Raw genomic sequence first — 19487 nt, forward strand, 5'->3', positions numbered from 1 at the left:
GCTGATAAGTAAATACTGAGGGTCTGTGATTGTTGACTAACAAAGGAAATGCTAATTGTTTCTTAAAGCCTGGTGCCTGCTGGTCTCACTATGCTGAGGTCCTATGTAGGTCGGGAACTTGCCCAGCAAACTTGTGAACTTAAGGTGGCTGTAAACAAAACACAGATCTCAAAATACAGGTCTTTGCTTCCAGCATGGTAGAGGGCTTGTGCTGGAAGGGCGTTTTTTTCAGCAGGTCTGGGCCCTGGGCGTTTGGGGGTGGGGTGGGGAGACGGACCCTTTTGGTGGAAAACATCCATCTGTTAAGGAAAAACCCTCTCCACTGGCACACAGAAATTCAATCAAGCCAAATTAAACTGAATTAAAATGCCCATGTTTTAATAAATGCAGCACTCTGGGGGTGGTCGAGAGCATGGCAGGGGAGACAGAAAACCTAAGAGCACATGCAAAACCCGGGACCACATATTCCTCCTCTGGGTGCCAACTTAAATACCCCGTGGGAGTGGTCCTGACCCCTGACATACTGGGATTTGGAGTCCAGACCAATGCAACTCCCAGGCCAGGGTGCTGGGATGAATGCCAGGGGCTGGGGTAAGGCCTCCAACTTAACATTGGGTATATACACAAGGAATGCCAATCATACCACAAGGACATGTGCTCAGTTATGTTCATGGCAGAATTATTTTTCATAGCCAGAATCTGGAAACAACCTAAATGCTCCTCTTTTACACGGATGATAAATGGGCTGAGAAGGAAATAAGAGAAACATCACCCTTCACAGTAGCCACAAATAACATAAAATATCTTGGAGTAACTCTAACCAAACAAGGAAAAGACCTGTATGACAAGAACTTTAAATCTTTGAAGAAAGAATTTGAAGAAGATACCAGAAAATGGAAAGATCTCCCTTGCTCTTGGGTAGGTAGAATTAACATAGTAAAAACGACAATCTCACCAAAAGCAATCTACAGATTTAATGCAATGCCCATCAGAATTTCAGCAAAATTGTTCACAGACCTCGGAAGAACAACACTTAACTTTATATGAAAAAACAAAAAATTTAGGATAGCCAAAACAATCCTGTACAATAAAGGAACTTCTGGAGGCATCACAATCCCTGACTTCAAATTCTACTACAGAGCTACAGGTACTGAAAACAGCCTGGTATTGGCATAAGAACAGACAGGAGGACCAATGGAACTGGTATCAATCCATACATTTATGAACGCCAAATTTTTTACAAACAAGCAAAAAATGTACAACAGAAAAAAAAAAGCATATTTAACCTGCTTATTTATATTTTCACAACCACTTGACTGGCCTGAAGCTGCAGTTCCCTGAGGCTACTGTTTTTGCAACTTGACTCTAAGGTCAGGCTAGGCTTCCTAGTTGAAGCTGGGCCTCAAGCTGCAGGTGTGTGTGTGTGTGTGGGGGAAGCCATGCTCCCTCTGCTGCTTGGCTGTCCCGCCTGGGTACTTGGATCAGGAAGTTGTTCCGTCATTGCCTGCTCTGCCTGGGCAGGGCCCATTTAACAGTGCCAACAGAGGCCATTGTTATAGGCAGCTAATAAATTTACAGGCGCTCAGGTGTCCCCATTGCAGTGGCTCTGAGACTGCAGTGTGAGATCACAAGCTCAGGTGGGTATAGCAGTACCGATTCTTACTATCCTTGCTTTTTTATTTTAAATCTTGTAATCATGAAATTAGGAGAATTCCTGAATCCTTTCCTCTGTTAAAAGCCATAGATTTATCCATAAAGGCTCCTTGGCTCATGGTTCATATAGCTTCTAAGCATTTTTATTGACTGACCCTGGGTGCTGGAGGTAAAGGTAGCCTTTAAACTTTTCTGTCTGCCTTTCCTGGCCCCACTGCACAGCCCAGGCCAGACTCGGCGGGCTACAGCGCGCATGTGTGGACTACCCCAATCTCAGCGGTAACCCAGGCCATTTTTGTGTCCCACATTCCCTTTGCTCTTCTACTCGTTTAGCAGCTACAGAGGCTGCTGCTCAGTGAACAAAGCTTGCAGGGGAAGGTGGGACCTCACTTTGGCCTCCCTGACACCCGGAGCCACCCGAAGGCTACAGCGGATACGCTGCCAGCACAGGTGAACTCTAAATATCTCTGCCTTTGTTTCTGCTCCACTTCAGCTCCTCTAGCTATCAAAATACATCCAAGCAACTGTATAGATAGTTGAATACTATTTCCTTGTCCCATATTTGCAACTATTTACAGTTTTACTCCCGATTTTCCCCCTGCCTTTCTCATTCCTTTTTTATTATCTTCTATTTATTTCTGAGTGCTCATTACTCACCTTGCCACCTGTGGTCAATTTTTTCACAGGGTTCCTCACCACCTCCCTTGTATGCCTGGCCACACTTCTGTGCATTTCGGGGTTTGCCATTCAGCGGCGCCATATGTAGAGGACTGGCCTTGACAAAAATCACCTCTTGAATAGGGACATGGGAATAGAAAAATTGTATGAAGACACATAAAAATAATAAGACAGAAGACACATAAAAATAATAAGACAGAAAAGACGAGACAGTATTGGGAGGGTATTTCAGGAATCAGTCAGACCCAGGATTCACCCGGGTTTATTTTTCCAGAGCTTTTATACCCAATGTAAACTGGGGAAGAAGGTAACAAAAGACTTTATTACTATGACACAAAAGATTTAACTCATACAGTCAACTCTGAGAGAGCCAATCAACAGCATTCTGTTGACTAGGTTATGCAAGGTGCCCCAAGTCATGCTTACTGAGTCAAGTACACTAAAGACAGCTCTTCCCCAGGTGACCTCATAGTTACAATGGAAGGAGCTGAAGTATATTTGCATATCCTGAACACTCACCATCAGGATGGCACAGAGCTATCTTGACTTCAAAAGGGCTAGGCAGTCACCTCCTGAGTTAGAAGGTGCCATTAAGCCTGTTAGTCCCCAGACTCTCTGGCAGTCAGTCAAGGTGAAAATGGGCCTGCATTTTTTGGCCTCCATACAGCTCCCAGTTCTCTTTTTTTCTTCTCTTTTCTTTTTCTTTTCTTTCTTTTTTTTTTTTGTTTTGTTTTTTCAAGACAGGGTTTCTCTGTGTTACAGCCCTGACTGTCCTGGAAATTGTTCTATAGACCAGACTGGCCTCTAACTCACAGAGATCCACCTGCCTCTGCCTCCTGAGTGCTGGAATTACAGGCTCTTGCCACCACTGCCCAGCCCAGCTATTTTTCTAAACTAACTGTGAAGGTGAATACTTCTGGAACTCTTAAAAATGTGTATTATTTATGTATAAATGTGTGTGCCTGAATGTATGTGAACCATGTGCATGCAGTTCCTCTAGAAGCAAGAAGAGGGTATTGGATCTCAGAACTGGCATTATGAACAACTGTGGGGCACTTCCTATGGGTGCTAGGTACTGAAACTGAGTCCTTTGGAAGACCAACAAGTGCTTTTAACACTGAGCTATCTCTCTAGCCCTGGACTCTTAATATTTATTTTCCTTATAATCATTGAATTTATGGTAATATAGCCCAGTTAGACCTTGTCCTATAATCTCTTTTTTTAATTAATTAATTAATTAAAGATTTCTGTCTCTTCCCCGCCACCGCCTCCCATATCCCTCCCCCTCCCCCAATCAACTCCCCCTCTCTCATCAGCCCTAAGAGCAGTCAGGGTTCCTTGCCCTGTGGGGAGTCCAAGGACCTCCCACCTCCTTCCAGGTCTATTAAGGTGAACATCCAAACAGCCTAGGCTCCCACAAATCTGCTACATGCAGTAGGATCAAAACCCAGTGCCATTGTTCTTGACTTCTCAGCAGGCCTCACTGTCCGCTATGTTCAGTGAGTCCGGTATTATCCCATGCTTTTTCAGACCCAGTCCAGCTGGCCTTGGTGAGTTCCTGAAAGAACATCCCTATTGTCTCAGTATGTGGGTCCACCCTCATGGCCCTGAGTTCCTTGCTCGTGCTCTCTCTCCTTCTGCTCCTGATTTGGACATTGAGATTTCAATCCGGTGCTCCAATGTGGGTTTCTGTCTCTGTCTCCTTTCATCACCTGATAAAGGTTAATATCCAGGAGGATGTCTATATGTTTTTCTTTGGGTTCACCTTCTTATTTAGCTTCTCTAGGATCACAAATTATAGGCTTAATATCCTTTATTTATGGCTAGAAACCAAATATGAGTGAGTACATCCCATGTTCCTCTTTTGGGGTCTGGCTCACCTCACTCAGGATAGTGTTTTCTATTTCTGTCCATTTGCCTGCAAAATTCAAGAAGTCATTGTTTTTTACTGCTGAGTAGTACTCTAATATGTATATATTCCATACTTTCTTCATCCATTCTTCCATTGAAGGGCATCTAGGTTGTTTCCAGGTTCTGGCTATTACAAACAATGCTGCTATGAACATAGTTGAGCATATACTTTTGTTGTATGATAGGGCATCTCTTGGGTATATTCCCAAGAGTGTTATTGCTGGGTCCAGGGGTAGGTTGATTCCGATTTTCCTGAGAAACCGCCACACTGCTTTCCAAAGTGGTTGCACAAGTTTGCATTCCCACCAGCAATGGATGAGTGTACCCCTATCTCCACAACCTCTCCAGCAGAGGCTATCATTGGTGTTTTTGATTTTAGCCATTCTGACAGGTGTAAGATGGTATCTTAATGTTGTCTTGATTTGCATTTCCCTGATCGCTAAGGAAGTTGAGCACGACCTTAAGTGTCTTTTGGCCATTTGAACTTCTTCTGTTGAGAATTCTCTGTTCAGCTCAGTGCCCCATTTTATAATTGGGTTGATTAGCCTTTTACGGTCTAGTTTCTTGAGTTCTTTATATATTTTGGAGATCAGACCTTTGTCAGTTGTGGGGTTGGTGAAGATCTTCTCCCAGTCAGTGGGTTGCCTTTCTGTCTTAGTGACAGTGTCCTTTGCTTTACAGAAGCTTCTCAGTCTCAGGAGGTCCCATTTATTCAATGATGCCCTTAATGTCTGTGTTGCTGGGGTTATACGTAGGAAGTGGTCTCCTGTGCCCATGTGTTGTAGAGTACTTCCCACTTTCTCTTCTATCAGGTTCAGTGTGTTCGGACTGATATTGAGGTCTTTAATCCATTTGGACTTGAGTTTTGTGCGTGGAGATAGACCACTTAGGAGGGTCTTCAGGGGCAGGTCCAGGCTTCCCGTTCACCAGTGACCTCACCAACAAAGGACCTCCCTCTTTGCAGGCCAGCCACCAACACACCTACTTGAGTTAATTGTAGTGGGACGATCTGCTCTCAGTGTGGGCTTCACTGTTTCAAGCTTGGACCATCAGAAAATATAAGTTCGTGTCTGCCGCGCCGCAGCCCGCGTCTGCGCCGGTCTGCCTGTCCTGTAATCTCAATTGATAAATAAGCTTCTTGAACATGTCCATTATTTCACCCCCTCCCCCATGAGGAAAGCAGAGTGACAGCTGTAGAAATTGTCCTCTTCATCAGAGTAGGTGGGAAGTCCAAGAGTTGCTGGGGGTGGGATGCTGAGAGCAAGGAAGAGATTCTGCTACTGTCCAAGAAAGAGGTGGGTGTGAGAGGGAGGAAGAGAAAAAGCTGATGCTGTAGCCTCCAAGTGAGTCTGGCACCTTTCGGGGCCGACTTCTGTAGTAATGTTCTTTCATTTATTTTCAGCTAGTACGTTATGATATAAGCTGAGCCTGCCCAGAGAGAAGCATTCCTGCTCATCTCTTTAATCTCTTTTAGATATGTGCTCTATGACCTTAAGCTGAACATTCTTAGGAATGGGTCCAGCCCTATAGGAACATGTATAGGATCCGTGAATAAAGTCACCATGCTTCTTTGTTCCCAGGAGAGCAATGCTTTGAAAATAGCCCTTATGCTCCCACTGCATGTTGCAGGTAATAAGTCTTTCTTCACTCTTACGTTTTGGTTTTGCTTATTTTATCCATTGGGAATCCTTTTGTATTCGTTAACAATGGAATTCTTGGCTCCACTCACCACAGTTGTCCTATCATTTCCACATTAAAGGGGTTATCAGTTTTGTAGAGACCAGCATAAATTCTACCGCTTTTTCATGTCCATTGACTTCATTGTTATCATGAAGAGGCCTAACTGCCCCCTTGAGTCTGTAGGAGTTTACAAAGTCTGCTGAAACCATTTTCTTATACCTTTACTCCATCATTAATCTCTTGCTCTAAAATGGCATTTTATCTCTTTTGCTATATTATTTTGAAAGGTCTGACTATGCAGGCAAGTTGGACTGGAAGTCTGATTACCCTGATAGTTTCTCTAGAGCTGTAATTTTGAGCTTTTGCCATCGAGTCCAGTCCAATAGTTAATTTATTTTGTAGTCATTTTGGAATACATAGACAAGATAGAAAGGAAAAAAATAACTGTGGCTCAGCTACTCACACATCTCTTTTAAGAGGTCCCCACTTACATCACATTAATTTTTCTGTATTTGAGATAATATATTGCCCCATGCTGAATTCTGAAGTTGTTTAGTTTATTATTAGGTAATTAGTATATTTTGTTTAAACCCAGAATCCCAATAGTTTAACATATATGTATCTACCATAAAATGCTTAAAATTTCCTCATTGTTTCTAAAATAGAAAAAATTATGCTACTGGTGTAGCAGAAACTAAAATTGATGCTATAAAGGGTTTTTATTAGTTAAATTTATTTATTTTATATCCCTCCCTTCTTTCTTCCCATTCCCTCCCACCACCTCCCTTCTACCCCCTCCATCCACTCCTCCATTTCTGTTCAGAAAAGGACAGGCCTCCCGTGAGTATCAATAAAGCATGACATATCAAGTTGCAGTAAGACTAAATACCTCCCCATGTATTAAGTCTGGGCAAGGTGACCCAATGTGAGGAGTAGGGTCTTAAGAGCCAGCAAAAAAGTTAGAGACAGCCCCTATTCTGACTGTTAGGAATCCCACAAGTAGATGAATCTACACAGCTGTCACATATATGTAGAGGGTTTAGATTGGTCCCACGTAGTTTCACTGGTTATTGGTTCAGACTTCTGTGAGCTTCTATGAACCCAAGTTAGTTGGTTCTGTGGGTTTCTTGTGGTATCCTTGACCCCTCTGGCTCACACAATCCTTCCTCCCCCTCTTCCGCAGGATTCTTTGAGTTCAGCCTAATGTTTGACTGCGGGTCTCTGCATCTGTTTCTATCAGTTGCTGTGTGAAGCCTCTCTGAAGACAGTTGGGCTACACACCAATCTATGAGTATAGCAGAATATTGTTAGGCATCACTGTGTTGATTTTTTTTTTCTCCAATCATGTTTAGTTTTGTCCTAGGTCTCTGGAACATTCAATCTCTGAATCCTGGCACTCCAGGCAGTGTCAGGGGTGGGCTGACTCTTGTGGCATGGGTCTGAGACTGGACCAGTCATTGGCTGGCCACTCCCACAATCTCTGTGTCACTCTTACCCTAGCACATCCCGTAGGCAGGACAAACTATAGGTTGAAGTCCCAGTCCCTCCACTGGAAATCTTGCCTGGTCACAGGAGATGGCCAGTTCAGGCTATCTATCCACTATTTCTAGAAGTCTTAGCTGGGGTCATCCTTGTAAATTCCTGGGTGTTTCCCTTGCATCAGGTTTCTGTCTGACCCTGAAATACACCCCCTTTGCAGTCATTTCTTTCAATACTTTCCCCTCCATCCATGCCCCCAATCTGATTCCCCGTGTTCCCACCCCACCTACCCCAAGTATACCCATGAGATCTCTTCTATTTCCTTTTCTGAGGGATTTCCTGAGTTCCCCTTTGAGCCCTCCTTGTTCCCTAGCCTCTCTGGGTCTGTGAATTGTAGCATGGTTATCCTCTATTTTACAGCCAATAGCCATTTTATAAGTGAGTACATACCATGTTTAGCTTTCCTGGTCTGAGTTACCTCACTTAGGATAATTTTTTTCTAGTTCCATCTCTTTGCCTACAAATTTCATGATGTTGTTGTTTTTAACAGCTGAGTAACACTCAATTGTGTAAATGTACTGCATTTTCTTTATCCATTCTTTGGTTGAAGTACATCTAGGTTGTTTCCAGGTTCTGGCTATTTCAAATAAAATTGCTGTGAACATAATTGCGTAAGTTCCCCTGAGCGTCCTTTGGGTATATATATGCTCAAGAGAGGCATAGCTGGGTCTTGAGGTAGATAGATTCCCAATTTTCTAAGAAACTGCCATTCTGATTTCCACAGTGGTTGTACAAGTTTGCACTCCTACCAGCAATGGAAGAGTGTTCCCCATACTACACATCCTTTCTAGCATAAGCTATCATTAGTGTTTTTGATCTTAGCCTTTCTGACAGGTGCAAGATGGAATCTCAGAGTCATTTTGGATTGCATTTGCTCACCAAGATTGACCTTCAATTAGGCTTCATTTCTGTAACAAAATGAAACAACCCTGACTTAAAACCAGCTATTTATCAAAGAATATGCCTCTAAGGGACAACTCTAGGTGGCAGTGCAGGATCACAAACACCACTAAGTCCTCTGTGCACTTTTCAGGAAAAGCATAATTCTACCAGGTGGGCAAGATGAACCCAGTAACAACTAAGCGAAAAGAACAACACAGGTGTACTTAAGAAAGAATTCTGGCAACATATCTGATAGGTAACACTCCCAACTGCCAAGTGGTCAGGCTTGGTCAGTCTCCTGTCTCTATTTAAATTTCTGGGCTGGGATCTGAAAGTGATTTAAGGATGACAGCATGTGAAGTGGACACAAGCTAGTGAAATTTTCTGTTTTTGGCTGTGTCCTCTTTGAACATTACCTAGAGCTGGATAAGTACTAGAAAGAACATTCTTCTTCATTAATCTTTTAATTATGCAGTTTGCATAATTAAAATGTTCAGTGTGCAGAGAAGACATATTATTTCTAGTACAACAAATATTGTTAATAAATCCTTGTCGACATTTGATATGATAATTCTCATGTTGATTTCTACAAGTTGACATGTCTCTTGAGTTGCTCTGCCATCCAGTCATCAATAAGCCAGTTAGAGAGATGAGTAATAGCTAAGAGCAGAAAAAGGAAATTTCAGTGTGGCCCCACTGGGAAGAAGAACAAATAAGGAGGTCCGACTACCCCCATTTCAGGGGTCCTAATATCCGGTTTAGGAATCAGTAGAGGGTGAGACTTAGCTATGCCTCAGCAATGCTGGTCAGGCCGTGATCCTGCCCTTCAACTGACACATTACAGTCAGCCCTGCAAAGTCAGCCATGTAGTTGTCAGCAGTGTGTGAAATCCTTTCCCAGGAGACAAGCTCCCCTCTGGCTGGCACCTGAGTTCAGCCTTTTCCTTCCCAGAATGGGACTCTTAGTGTAAATTTTTATTTCTTTGGGTCCGTTGTGTCAGTTTAGTTTGATAGCCCAAGACAGGGGCATGGATGTCTCTCTTTAGAATATCTTGATTCCTACTGCGACTGCTAGAGATACATTTTCCAAAACTCATTTGAGAACATTTATCAGGTGTCTGCATTACTGTACCTTGAGATTATTGCTGACCTTTTTGTTATTAAATTCAGATTCTGTTATATTATTTTTGCTTTAAAATAAATTCTCTTAAATTACATCAAAGGAAGGTCTATATTTTCATTTAAGACCCATGCATTTATTTTTCATACTTTTTATATAAAAATGAGCTTATGAGATTTCATATAAGATACTAATAAGTTAAAATGAGTACTTTGGGGCTGGAGAAATGACTCAGGGGTTGAGAGCACTGACTGTTCTTTCAGAGGTCCTGAGTTCAATTTCCAGTACCCACATGGTGGCTCATAACCATCTATAATAGGACCGGATGCCCTCTTCTGGTGGCATGTAGGTGTACATGGAGATCACTCCGACATAAAATATAAGTAAATAAAAATTAAAAAAATAAAAGTAAAATGAGTACTTTGTGGTCAGAACTATATATTCAGTGTTGGAGCATATACTTATCACTTGCAAGACTCTGAGTTCAATCCTCAGTTCAGCAAAAAGTAAAAACAAAAGAGTAAAAACAAAAAAGAAAAATAACCCCACAAGTAAATATTTAAAAGTTGGTAGAAAACAGTTCACAGAAACCAGGAGTTTTGGAACCTGGGGTGGAATATAGTCACAAACTCTATTCCTGGTCCTAGATAGACTACTATATTGCCTCAACTTTGAAGTTGTCTAACCTCCTTGTTATCTTTGTGTATATCAGTTGAATAGGCAATTTACATTTGAGTCAGAGCTGGGCATGGGGGTATATATCTGTAATCCTAGCATTTAGGAGGTAGAGGCAGGAGGATCAGGGGTTCAAGGTAGTCTCATTTATGTAGCTAGTTGGAGGTCAGCATGATCTACTTGAGACCCTGGTTCACAAAAATTGTCCGATTTGAGTCACTTGTTTGTTATTTACCTTGTGATGCCTTGCCTAGGATACATGTGAACCATCCCTCTACGCTAAGATTAAAGACAAGGATAGAGTATATATGCTTTCTTTCTTGGAAATAGCAAGTCCTGTTCTTGACCATACAATCTGGTATTTCCTTGTGTCCAGGCAGGAGTGAAGATATCCTGAAGAGATACTTAAATTTCCTCTGTTGGCTATCTGTTTAACAATGGATTTCAAGGAACTGGAAGTTTCTCTAGGAATTTCATCTTGGGGGAATACTGAAACCTTATGCCAGCCAGAGGGAGATGCTTTCTCTTGAAGAGATTGCACACAGTTCTAATACCTTGTCAAACTACCTTGTAAGATACTGGAGTCTAAAATACAATGATGGCTGGGACCACACCTTGACCAGAAACAACTTAGTTCTGCATACTTTTGGCCCTTTGTTTAAACCCAATTGTCACTTCTGTATACTAGAAAATGGACTTGGGGACAGATCATCGGAGTTCTGTGCTCCTTTGCCCACTATGGCTATATGCAGTAAACAAATCTGTAGGCAGAGGCTGCTTGTTCGTTCATGGCTGCCCTGACCTGAAATAATCACACAGAAACTGTATTAATTAAAACACTGTTCGACCTATTAGCTCAGGCTCCTTATTAACTAACTCTATATCTTACATTAACCCATTCCTATTATTTTGTATTTTACCATGAGGCTTGTGATTTACCTGTAAGGTTCTAGGATGTCTGTCTCCTTCGGCAGCTACATGGTGTCTCCCTGATTCCACCATCTTTTCTCCTCTATCTCTGCTTGGAATTTCTGCCTTGCTCTATTCTGTGCTGCCATAGGCCCAAAGCAGCTTCTTTATTAACCAATGCTAATAAAACATACTCACCAGCATACAGAGAGGAATTCCACATCACAAATCTTTCCACTTTGTACTGTTACTTTGTTTGTTTAATTGGCTTACTGAGGGTAGGTGGTCTGCTGTGGCCTAGGTTCTAACTAACACTTGCAACTGGAACGTTTTAGACTTTGATTCTTAGAAGTGTATACTCAAATCTTACATGATTAGCTCTAACAGACCACAAGTTTTGGGGTCATGGTTTTAGAAGTAAAGTGTTTCTCATGCACCTTGAAATCAGAAAGGGTGATATAACAAAATAATACAACCTACATTGCCATTGGGAACTACATCCTGGGAAAAATAACTATTTGAAAAAGTTAGCTTGTAAAAAAAAACCAACCTCACTTGAACTAGGACTCAAATGTCTATGGGATAGTAGTTTTCTGTGCTGTTGTTGTCCATGCAACTCCATACTGTTTAGGTAGGACACAGTAGGGCACTAAAAATATCTTCAAAGTGAAAATTTCTTTTAATTCAAAAGCTTGTCATTGATATAGCCCTAAACTTGGAGGTTACTTTTGGGTGTCTGGTACTTGTCAGGATGACAAGGTTTACTCATTTTTGTAATTTCCTATTTCTCATCTTATTTTTCCGTCTGTCTGGGATACTAAATAGAAAGGAAAACTCAGAGATCATGTAGACCAATGGATTTTAAATTCTAAGAGTTAGAAACTCCCAGGAGAGGGGAAAGTGCTGGGCATGGCAGAACTATAGCAGAAGCAGGGCCTTTCTTATCACCTCTTTGCCTGAATGCTGGCTTCTCTGGCTTCTCATTCTTACACTTGAGGAAACAGCATGCCCAGAAAATAAAGGGACAGTACTTTAAGGAAATGATAAAACTCAGGTGGAAGCAAAATTCTTTTATGCCCTGGCCCATCAGGAGACCCTATGAAAAATAAAGAACTGCCAATCTGTCTTTATGGCAAACCTACTGTCATTAAAAGATGGGGTACAGCCTACAGTTCACATCCCCTGATAAGCTAGGTAGCAAGGAGGACCTAAGAGAGACATGCATGGATTCCCCCTGGAAAGAGGAAATAGATAAAAATCTTCTGAGTGAATTGGGAGCATAGGGGGTATGTGGGGGGGAAGAAAGGGAGGGGGAGGAGAGCATGGAGGACCAGGATGGGATTGTTCAGTTGCAAGAGGGACAGAAAGGGAGAGCAAGGAAAGAGATATCTTGATAGAGGGATCCAGTATGGGGTTAGGGAGAAACCTGGCACTAGGGAAATTCCCAGGAATCCACAAGGATGACCCCAGCTAAAACACTGAGCAATAGTGGAGAGGGTGCCTGAGCTGGCCTTCCCCTGTAATCAGATCGATGACTACCTTAATTGTCACCATAGAACCTTCATTCAGTAACTGATGGAAGCAGATGCAGAGATCCACAGCTAAGCACTGGGCCAAACTCCCAGGGTTCAGTCAAAGAGAGGGAGGGGCGATAATATGAACTAAGGGGTCAAGATCATGATGGGGGAAACCCACAGAGACAGTGAGAACTCACTGACTCTAGACTGACAGCTGGGGAGCCTGCATAGGACTGAACTAGGCCCTCTGAATGTGCATGACAGTTGTGTGACTTGGTCAGTCTGTGGGGACACTGGCAGCGGGACCAGGGTTTATCCCTAGTGCAACAACTGGCTTTTCGGAGCCCATTCTCTGTGGAGGGACACCTTGCTCAGCCTAGATAGGGGGAGGAGGGCCTTGGTCCTGCCTCAAGTGATGTGACAGACTTTGTTGGGAGGCCTCACCCTCTCTGAGGATTGGCTGGGGTGGGGGTGAGGGGAGGGTGAGGGGAGGGGGGAGTGGAGTGGAGCAGGGGGTACTGGGCTTGGTATGTAAAATAAAAAGATTATTTAAAATAAAAGTAAATTAAAAAGATGGGATACAGTTCCATTAAAAATGAAACCTGTTTTTGTTACAAAATATGAATTTTTTTTTTGGTTAAGATAGAGCTAAAATAATTCAGAAGGCTTTTAAGATTTTTTTCTTGTCAATGCTTGGGAGCTCAGCAGGGCGCCTATCGTTTATTGGACCTACAGGCACGCTGTTGCCTGATGCTCGGATGTGACCTAAGAGGGAAAGAAGGCCCCAAAGGATGAGAGGCCCCTCTTAAAGAGACAGATCATGCAACCCCAGTGGTGGATTGCTTGGCGGATCGCTTAGGCGCTGCTGTGGGCAGTTAGATTCAGATAGGTGAGAGCCTGGAGGACAGTGAGTGCGTCAGAAATGGGTTCGAGGCTGGGGTGAGTGGGAGGAGCATGTTCTTGTGTACGTCCTGAGCGTGAGGCGCAGGGGGCTGTCGGGAACAGGTTCTGGACATCACCACCACGTCTCTTAGGCAACAGGCAACTACAGCGTTGGAAGGAAAGTGCAGGAGACTCGGAGCCAGACTGCCAGCAACCTCCCCAGCATATGCTTGCAGCCTCTGAACCAGCCAATCCTACCCAAAGAAGAGCTCATCTTTCCAATGTGGTAGGGACTTCCTGTTGCTGTTGCCATGGTTCCGCGGGCGGGACTTAAGAGAGGCTTCCTTTGTTTGAATGGTTCTCCAGTCCCCTTGCTCAGGTTTGAGTGCGTTGTGTGTTGTTCATCCCACCTGTCTTTCCCAGCCTTCATCTTATGGGCTGTGGGCAGAAAAGCAGCGGAAAAGATGGATGATCCTCCGAAGATGGACGATCCTCCGATGTGGGTGCCTGTCTGTTTCTTTAAAGTCTTAGATGGCAGTGTTGCGCCATACAGCCCTTTCTCCTCTGCCCTGTGTGTTTGAAAAAATACTGTGAGTCTTTTTAAACTAAGAAGGCTTTTCCCCCCTTCCCTTCTTCCCTTCTCGTCTTCCCTTTCTCCTCCCCTCCCCTTCCTTTCCCCGTAGTAGGATTTGTGCCTGCCTGGAACTGGCAATTGAGTTAATAAATTCTAGACTTTACCTTGTTGATATTCACAGCCTTAGAACAAATCCCTTTATTTTTCAAGTTGGCTTTACTGTTGTGGGGCAACCTAGACACTACAGCGACTTGTGTTTTGGCTTCTTTGAAAGGCCTTATTCTGTCCCCAGCTTCTCCTGGGTTTGTGGACCTTTATCCGTGTGTTCTTTCAGTGGAGACTTGGTTTCACTTCCATCTGGAAAATTTCTGTAAAGTGTTAATGAAAACAAGTTTTTTTCCTACAGTCCTATCACCTAGTGATCACCATTAATTGTATTTCATGGTGATTGCCTTAGAGCTTTCTAATGCGTACGGCTCTTTTAAAGATACTAGGCTGCATATCTGTGCCTTTGCTTTAGCGTCTTAAAAACTTATAAAATCAGACCAAATTCCATTGATATGTAATTATTGTATGTCACATTAAAATCTCATATTTAGCATAAGCCATTTGTCACGTGAACATTTTCCTCAGTGTGACGAAATTATTTAATAACTGATATGAAAAATACAAACAACCCATAGCCCCATCTCATTACCAAATATTTTAAAAGTATATTGTTGCTAAGTACAAGATCTGTACTAGTTTGTTTCTTTTTTGCTCACCATCAGTTTTTAAGCACATAAAAAAGTGGCTAGCAGTGTGTTCTGAATAGATATGTTGTGTGTTTGAATTAGTGTTTGATTTCTGCAGGGTAATTTTGTTACAAATACAGTGTGACATTTCATAATATCCTGTGGTGTTTAAACAAGTTTCCTGCATGCTTTTTCTTTCTATTTAAACTCTGTGAGTAATAAGTATAATATTAGAATTTAAAACTACCTTTGTTTCCAGGTTTACATTCCTTCCCAGAGTGTCTTGTTTTTTCTTGTAGTTAGCACAAAAAGGTGTTCTACAAGAGTGTATAATATAGAATGTGATTCCAGATCTGTGCACCACAGTCACCATAAATATAAAGGGTAGTGACTGCAGTGTCTGCTTCAGTGTTGATAGCCTGCATAAATAGCTCAACAGGTTGTTAACTTGGGTCCTCACTACTAGATGTCACATTATTGTTGTCTCTGCTGTTTGCCATGACATATGTAGTAGGGAGTTTTAAACCAGCTCTTAGTTTATTTCTGTCTGGGTGTGATAAAATCTCCTTAAATGTATAATCTCTTGAGATTCCCATTTCTACCTTCTAGTAGGAAATTATTGTGTAATTTTGAGTGAACTGAATTAAGAAGGATGTATTAATACATTACTCAAAGATATTGCTTCTTTAACTTACAAAGAATATTTTCATACATTCTTATATTTCTAGAAGTATATTCATTGACTTTACAAGTTTAAACTTTTTATATTAATTAAATTTGTTTTTGACAATATTTTTTTTCTATGGGCACCTGCTGCATGAAAGTTAATTCCCATTCTCTGTGAACTTTGGCTTTTGTGTACTCATCATCATTTATAAATTTTGAAAAATAATATTGATTTTGGTGCAGTTGTAAAAATTAGCCCTGCTGTAACAATATATATATGTTTTCCTTTTAAATTATATTTTTGGTCTTTAGATATATAATTATTAGTACTAACCCCACCCCCACCTCTCTGCTGGAGATGGAACTTAGAGCTTGGAGCTCTGAATGAACACACTACCACTGAACTACTGCTCTGCCTTCCTCAGAGTACTGAATCTATTTTCCACTGCTTTATTCTTTGGTATAGAGCTGAAAGTCTTATCTGCTCTTACCTCCCCTGCCACTTATTTTTAGCCTAATCCGTTAATTTTTCCACTGTTCTGATGAAGTCCCCATTAGAATGCTTTAAAAACTTCAAATAAATAAAAATTCTAAGTGACTGCACATTTAAGATTTTCCATAACTACTTGCTACAATCACTACCCTCCAGGACTCCAACATAAGTCTATTCCTCATATTCCCTGAACTTGTAATTTAGCACAATTACATGCTTTTTATACTCTGTCTAGATCCTCCAGATTTTGAGTCATTAAAACTACCCATGCATGCACATAAATTTAACTTTCACCTATCAGGGCAGAGCTGGTAGTTATGCAAATGGTTGTCTCTTTCAGTGTAGCTGAAGGGGCAAAGAATTACTGGCAGTTCACATAAGCAGTGATGATTTATCAAAGGAAGAGATGAGTATGAGATGTGGCGTGGAGTGGTAGATTCACTAACCATGACTCTTCTACCATTTCAATCTCAAAAGGAATGTCAGTGTTGAGAGAGGACCTACAGAACTCCACTGACTTTCTCTGTCCTGTGGCAGTCTTATTTTATTGTTTCCATAGAGAAGGGTGACTGCTCCTCTGATCCTGTCCAGTGGGTGTGGGAGTTTACAAAAGTGATGAAGAAATTGTTTTGCATATTCACGTTAATTTATCATGGCAATCTCTTTTGTTTACTTGTTTTGTTGGTTATTTCTTAGATAGGGTATTTCTGTGGCGCTCAATCTGTTTTTATTCTTTTGCCTCAGCCTTCTATGTTCTGGGATAACAGAAGTATGTTGCAAGCCTGGCTTTCTGATTCATTTCTATTATAGTCACCTTGGAATATATGGAAGAAAATAAATGAAAAAGTGTAATCCTTTTTTAATGTGTTTTGCATATTGCATTCATTTTTCCACAGTTGTGGTAATATACCATTCACTATTAGATTATGAAGTTGTTTTTTCTACGAGGTAATAAGTATATTTTCTTAAAAGTCAAAGTTTCAAGTAGTCTGCCATATATATCATCTACAACATGATTCACAGTTCCTTGATTGTTTCTGAAAAAGAAAAAAATAACGCTACAATAAACACTTCTAGTACTTCATTGCCCTTGTTTAAACAATGTTCCTACTGTGGTTTCTGCCAAGTGGACACATACTGCAAGACTCCTCTGACCAAGAAAACTTGCCAGTATCTGCAACATTGTGTTTTGAGATTACTGCTAACCTTCAAAATTTTACTGTGCTGGATTTGAATTTATCGTCTTAGTTTTTAAAAATGTCTTTCACATTATTTGTGATTCAGTGCTGTTTCATACATTTTAGTCATATACATTTTTATATACTCTGAAATGAATTTTTAAAATTTCATATGTGATATTGGTTTTAAATGGAATGTGTCATGACTTGGGAGTACATCTCGGTGGCAGTGCACTTGCATAGCAAGTGGGCAAGTAAATCCGTGGGATGAATATCCAATTACACCAAAACCCCCAAAACAACAAACAATAAATAAATGAACATTAAAATAATCCAAACATTTCTCAAGGAACACTCCAAAAATTTCCATATACAGATTTATAATCTGAGAAAGATCATAGTCACAGACTGCCTGCCCTACATAAACTGCCATCAAGGTTCATCTCTAGAGTTGGCCCATTTTAGGTTTCTCCTTGGTGTCTGTGGTTAAAGAGACAGGGTAACATGTTTGGGACACTAGGAGGAAAGCTTAGAGATCTTGAAACCAGGAGATTTCCAAATGTTTAAGTGCAAGAAACTTTATTGGGGGAGGGGTGTAGGAGGAAGGGGTTCTTCTCTTACACTCTCTTGCCTAGTTGCTGCTACTCTCAGCTTCTGGTTCTCCGAGTTGAAGAAACCACCTGCCCAGAGAACAGCAAGTTTTGCTTGTTTGGGTTATTTGTTTTTTCAGGAAAGCAGGAGAGGATCATGGAGCTTGGACTGGAAGGGGTGATCTCTTGAGCCCTGGTCAAGGCCTACCTGTTTGCTCACAGGACTGTTTAGTCCCCTTCCCTTTTAAGTAAATATGCGCTCCCCCCACCATTGACTTCTGTGAGGATTGAGTTAAAATAAGACAGGAGCAGAGAGATGCAAGCAGGGTGTCTGTCTTGTACTGAAGGGCACAGTCTTCTGTGTTGCCCAGGGCATGACCCTGAGGAGACTTTAGAGGGGAAGAGAAGGATCCCCAGCAGGCAAAGCTCCATTGGGGCCATGCGGTGGGCAGTTAGGATTAGCGGGATGAGCGGGATGAGCGCTGCAAGGAAGACAGTGAGTACAGCCACGTGAAAAGCAGGATCAAAGGCTGGGCGGAATGGGAGGAGTGTGTCCAGGGACTGGCATGCATCTCACGTGGTGCGCAGGGCAATAGGTCCTACTTATCAGCAGTCCCATTCTACAGCAGCGGTTGCATCCCTTGGTCAGCAGAGAACTACAGCACTGGAAGGAAGGCGCAGTCCTGCTTCTGGAGGGAGACTAAGAAGGCCTTTCAGGACACTTGTGCTCAGGCTTTCGATTCACCAGTACTACTACAAAGAACAGCATCTTCCGATGTGGTAGGGATTTCCTCTTACTGTTGCTATGGTTTCACGAGCAGAACTAAGGGAGGTTTCCTTTGTTGGCATAGACTGTTTAGCTACTTGGGCAGGTGTGAGTTGTGAGTTCGCTGTGTGGTCTGTCTGGTTAGTCGTCTCAGTAGGTTGGCTTTTCTCATCTTTATTTAATAGGTTGGGGGCAGAAAATTCCCCAGAAAAGATGGACTCTCTCTGATGTTGGTGTCTTTCTGACCCTTAGATGGCAGCATTTCTTAATGCAGTGGGCCTCTTTGCTTCTTCTCCCTCCCTTTGCCTGTGGAAAAAAAATCCCCTGCTGTGGAGTCTTTTTTTTTTTTTTTCTCTTAGAGCAGCTTTAGAAAAAAAAAAAGTCTTGGAGCCTGAGATTAAGTTACTAACTTCCGAGATTCCCTCCCAACTCCCTACCTCTTGGACAAAGACCTTTTCTTTTCCAGTTAGCCTTGCTTTAGTGGGGCAGCCTAGGAACTCATTTTTTTCGCCTTCTGGCCTTGGAGTTTATGCACCTTTGCAAATAATTTCTTCCAGTATAGATTTTATTTCATGCATTCTGGACATTTTCTGGGGATTTAATGAAAACAGTTTTTACTCACAGACCTATCACTCAGTGATCACCATTAATTCCATTTGTGATCCTTGCTTAAGACATTTTCTCACCCATACAGGTACGTTTAAAGCATACTGGGATCCGTATTTGCACATGAAAAAAACCTGTGGAATTATTGCTGTGAATCTCATTAACTTTACAATTACTGTAAGCTTCCTTAAAGTGCCACATATCTAGCTAGGCTGTGTTACGTTTATCCTAGTTTAGCTACAACTATGACAGAGTTCTTTCAGAGATGATGGGAAAACAAAAGGAACCCTTGCATTCCTATAGAAATGTTAAACAACAAAGGCTTTTCCCCTAGGAGAGGAGCTTTATAAGTTCTACCCACCCCCATTCCCATCCCCAACCAGGACACCAACAGAACAGTGTCTAGTAGCCTGTGCTCCACACCACAGCTGTTGA

At 41.9% G+C, this 19487-nt stretch overlaps 2 protein-coding genes across 9 annotated transcripts in view; both read left to right on the top strand.

Moving 5' to 3' along the window:
• LOC130867375 (protein FAM156A/FAM156B-like) overlaps positions 1-19487 on the top strand; it is a 138219-nt gene that overhangs the window by 29570 nt on the left and 89162 nt on the right. The window contains exon 1 of one of the 5 annotated variants that reach the window (XM_057759272.1): positions 13709-13731. The exons of 2 other annotated variants lie outside the window; for them this stretch is intronic. The gene's annotated coding sequence lies outside the window, so the exon portion shown is untranslated. Of the gene's footprint in view, positions 1-13708; positions 13732-13921; positions 13945-14023; positions 14036-19487 lie in introns of those variants that run through there. 2 more of the 5 variants (XM_057759274.1, XM_057759273.1) reach the window with 2 other exon arrangements.
• Fam104b (family with sequence similarity 104 member B) overlaps positions 13570-19487 on the top strand; it is a 30186-nt gene continuing 24268 nt past the window's right edge. For 2 of the 4 annotated variants that reach the window (XR_009056459.1, XM_057759275.1), the window contains exon 1: positions 13912-14035. Coding sequence is in view for 3 of the 4 variants with exons in the window: in XM_057759275.1 (XP_057615258.1) it covers positions 13977-14035 (59 nt within the window). In the remaining variant the exon portion in view is untranslated. Of the gene's footprint in view, positions 13732-13829; positions 14036-19487 lie in introns of those variants that run through there. The other 2 variants (XM_057759277.1, XM_057759276.1) reach the window with 2 other exon arrangements.

Source organism: Chionomys nivalis, chromosome X, assembly GCF_950005125.1.
Source record: "Chionomys nivalis chromosome X, mChiNiv1.1, whole genome shotgun sequence".
Classification (NCBI taxonomy): domain Eukaryota; kingdom Metazoa; phylum Chordata; class Mammalia; order Rodentia; family Cricetidae; genus Chionomys; species Chionomys nivalis.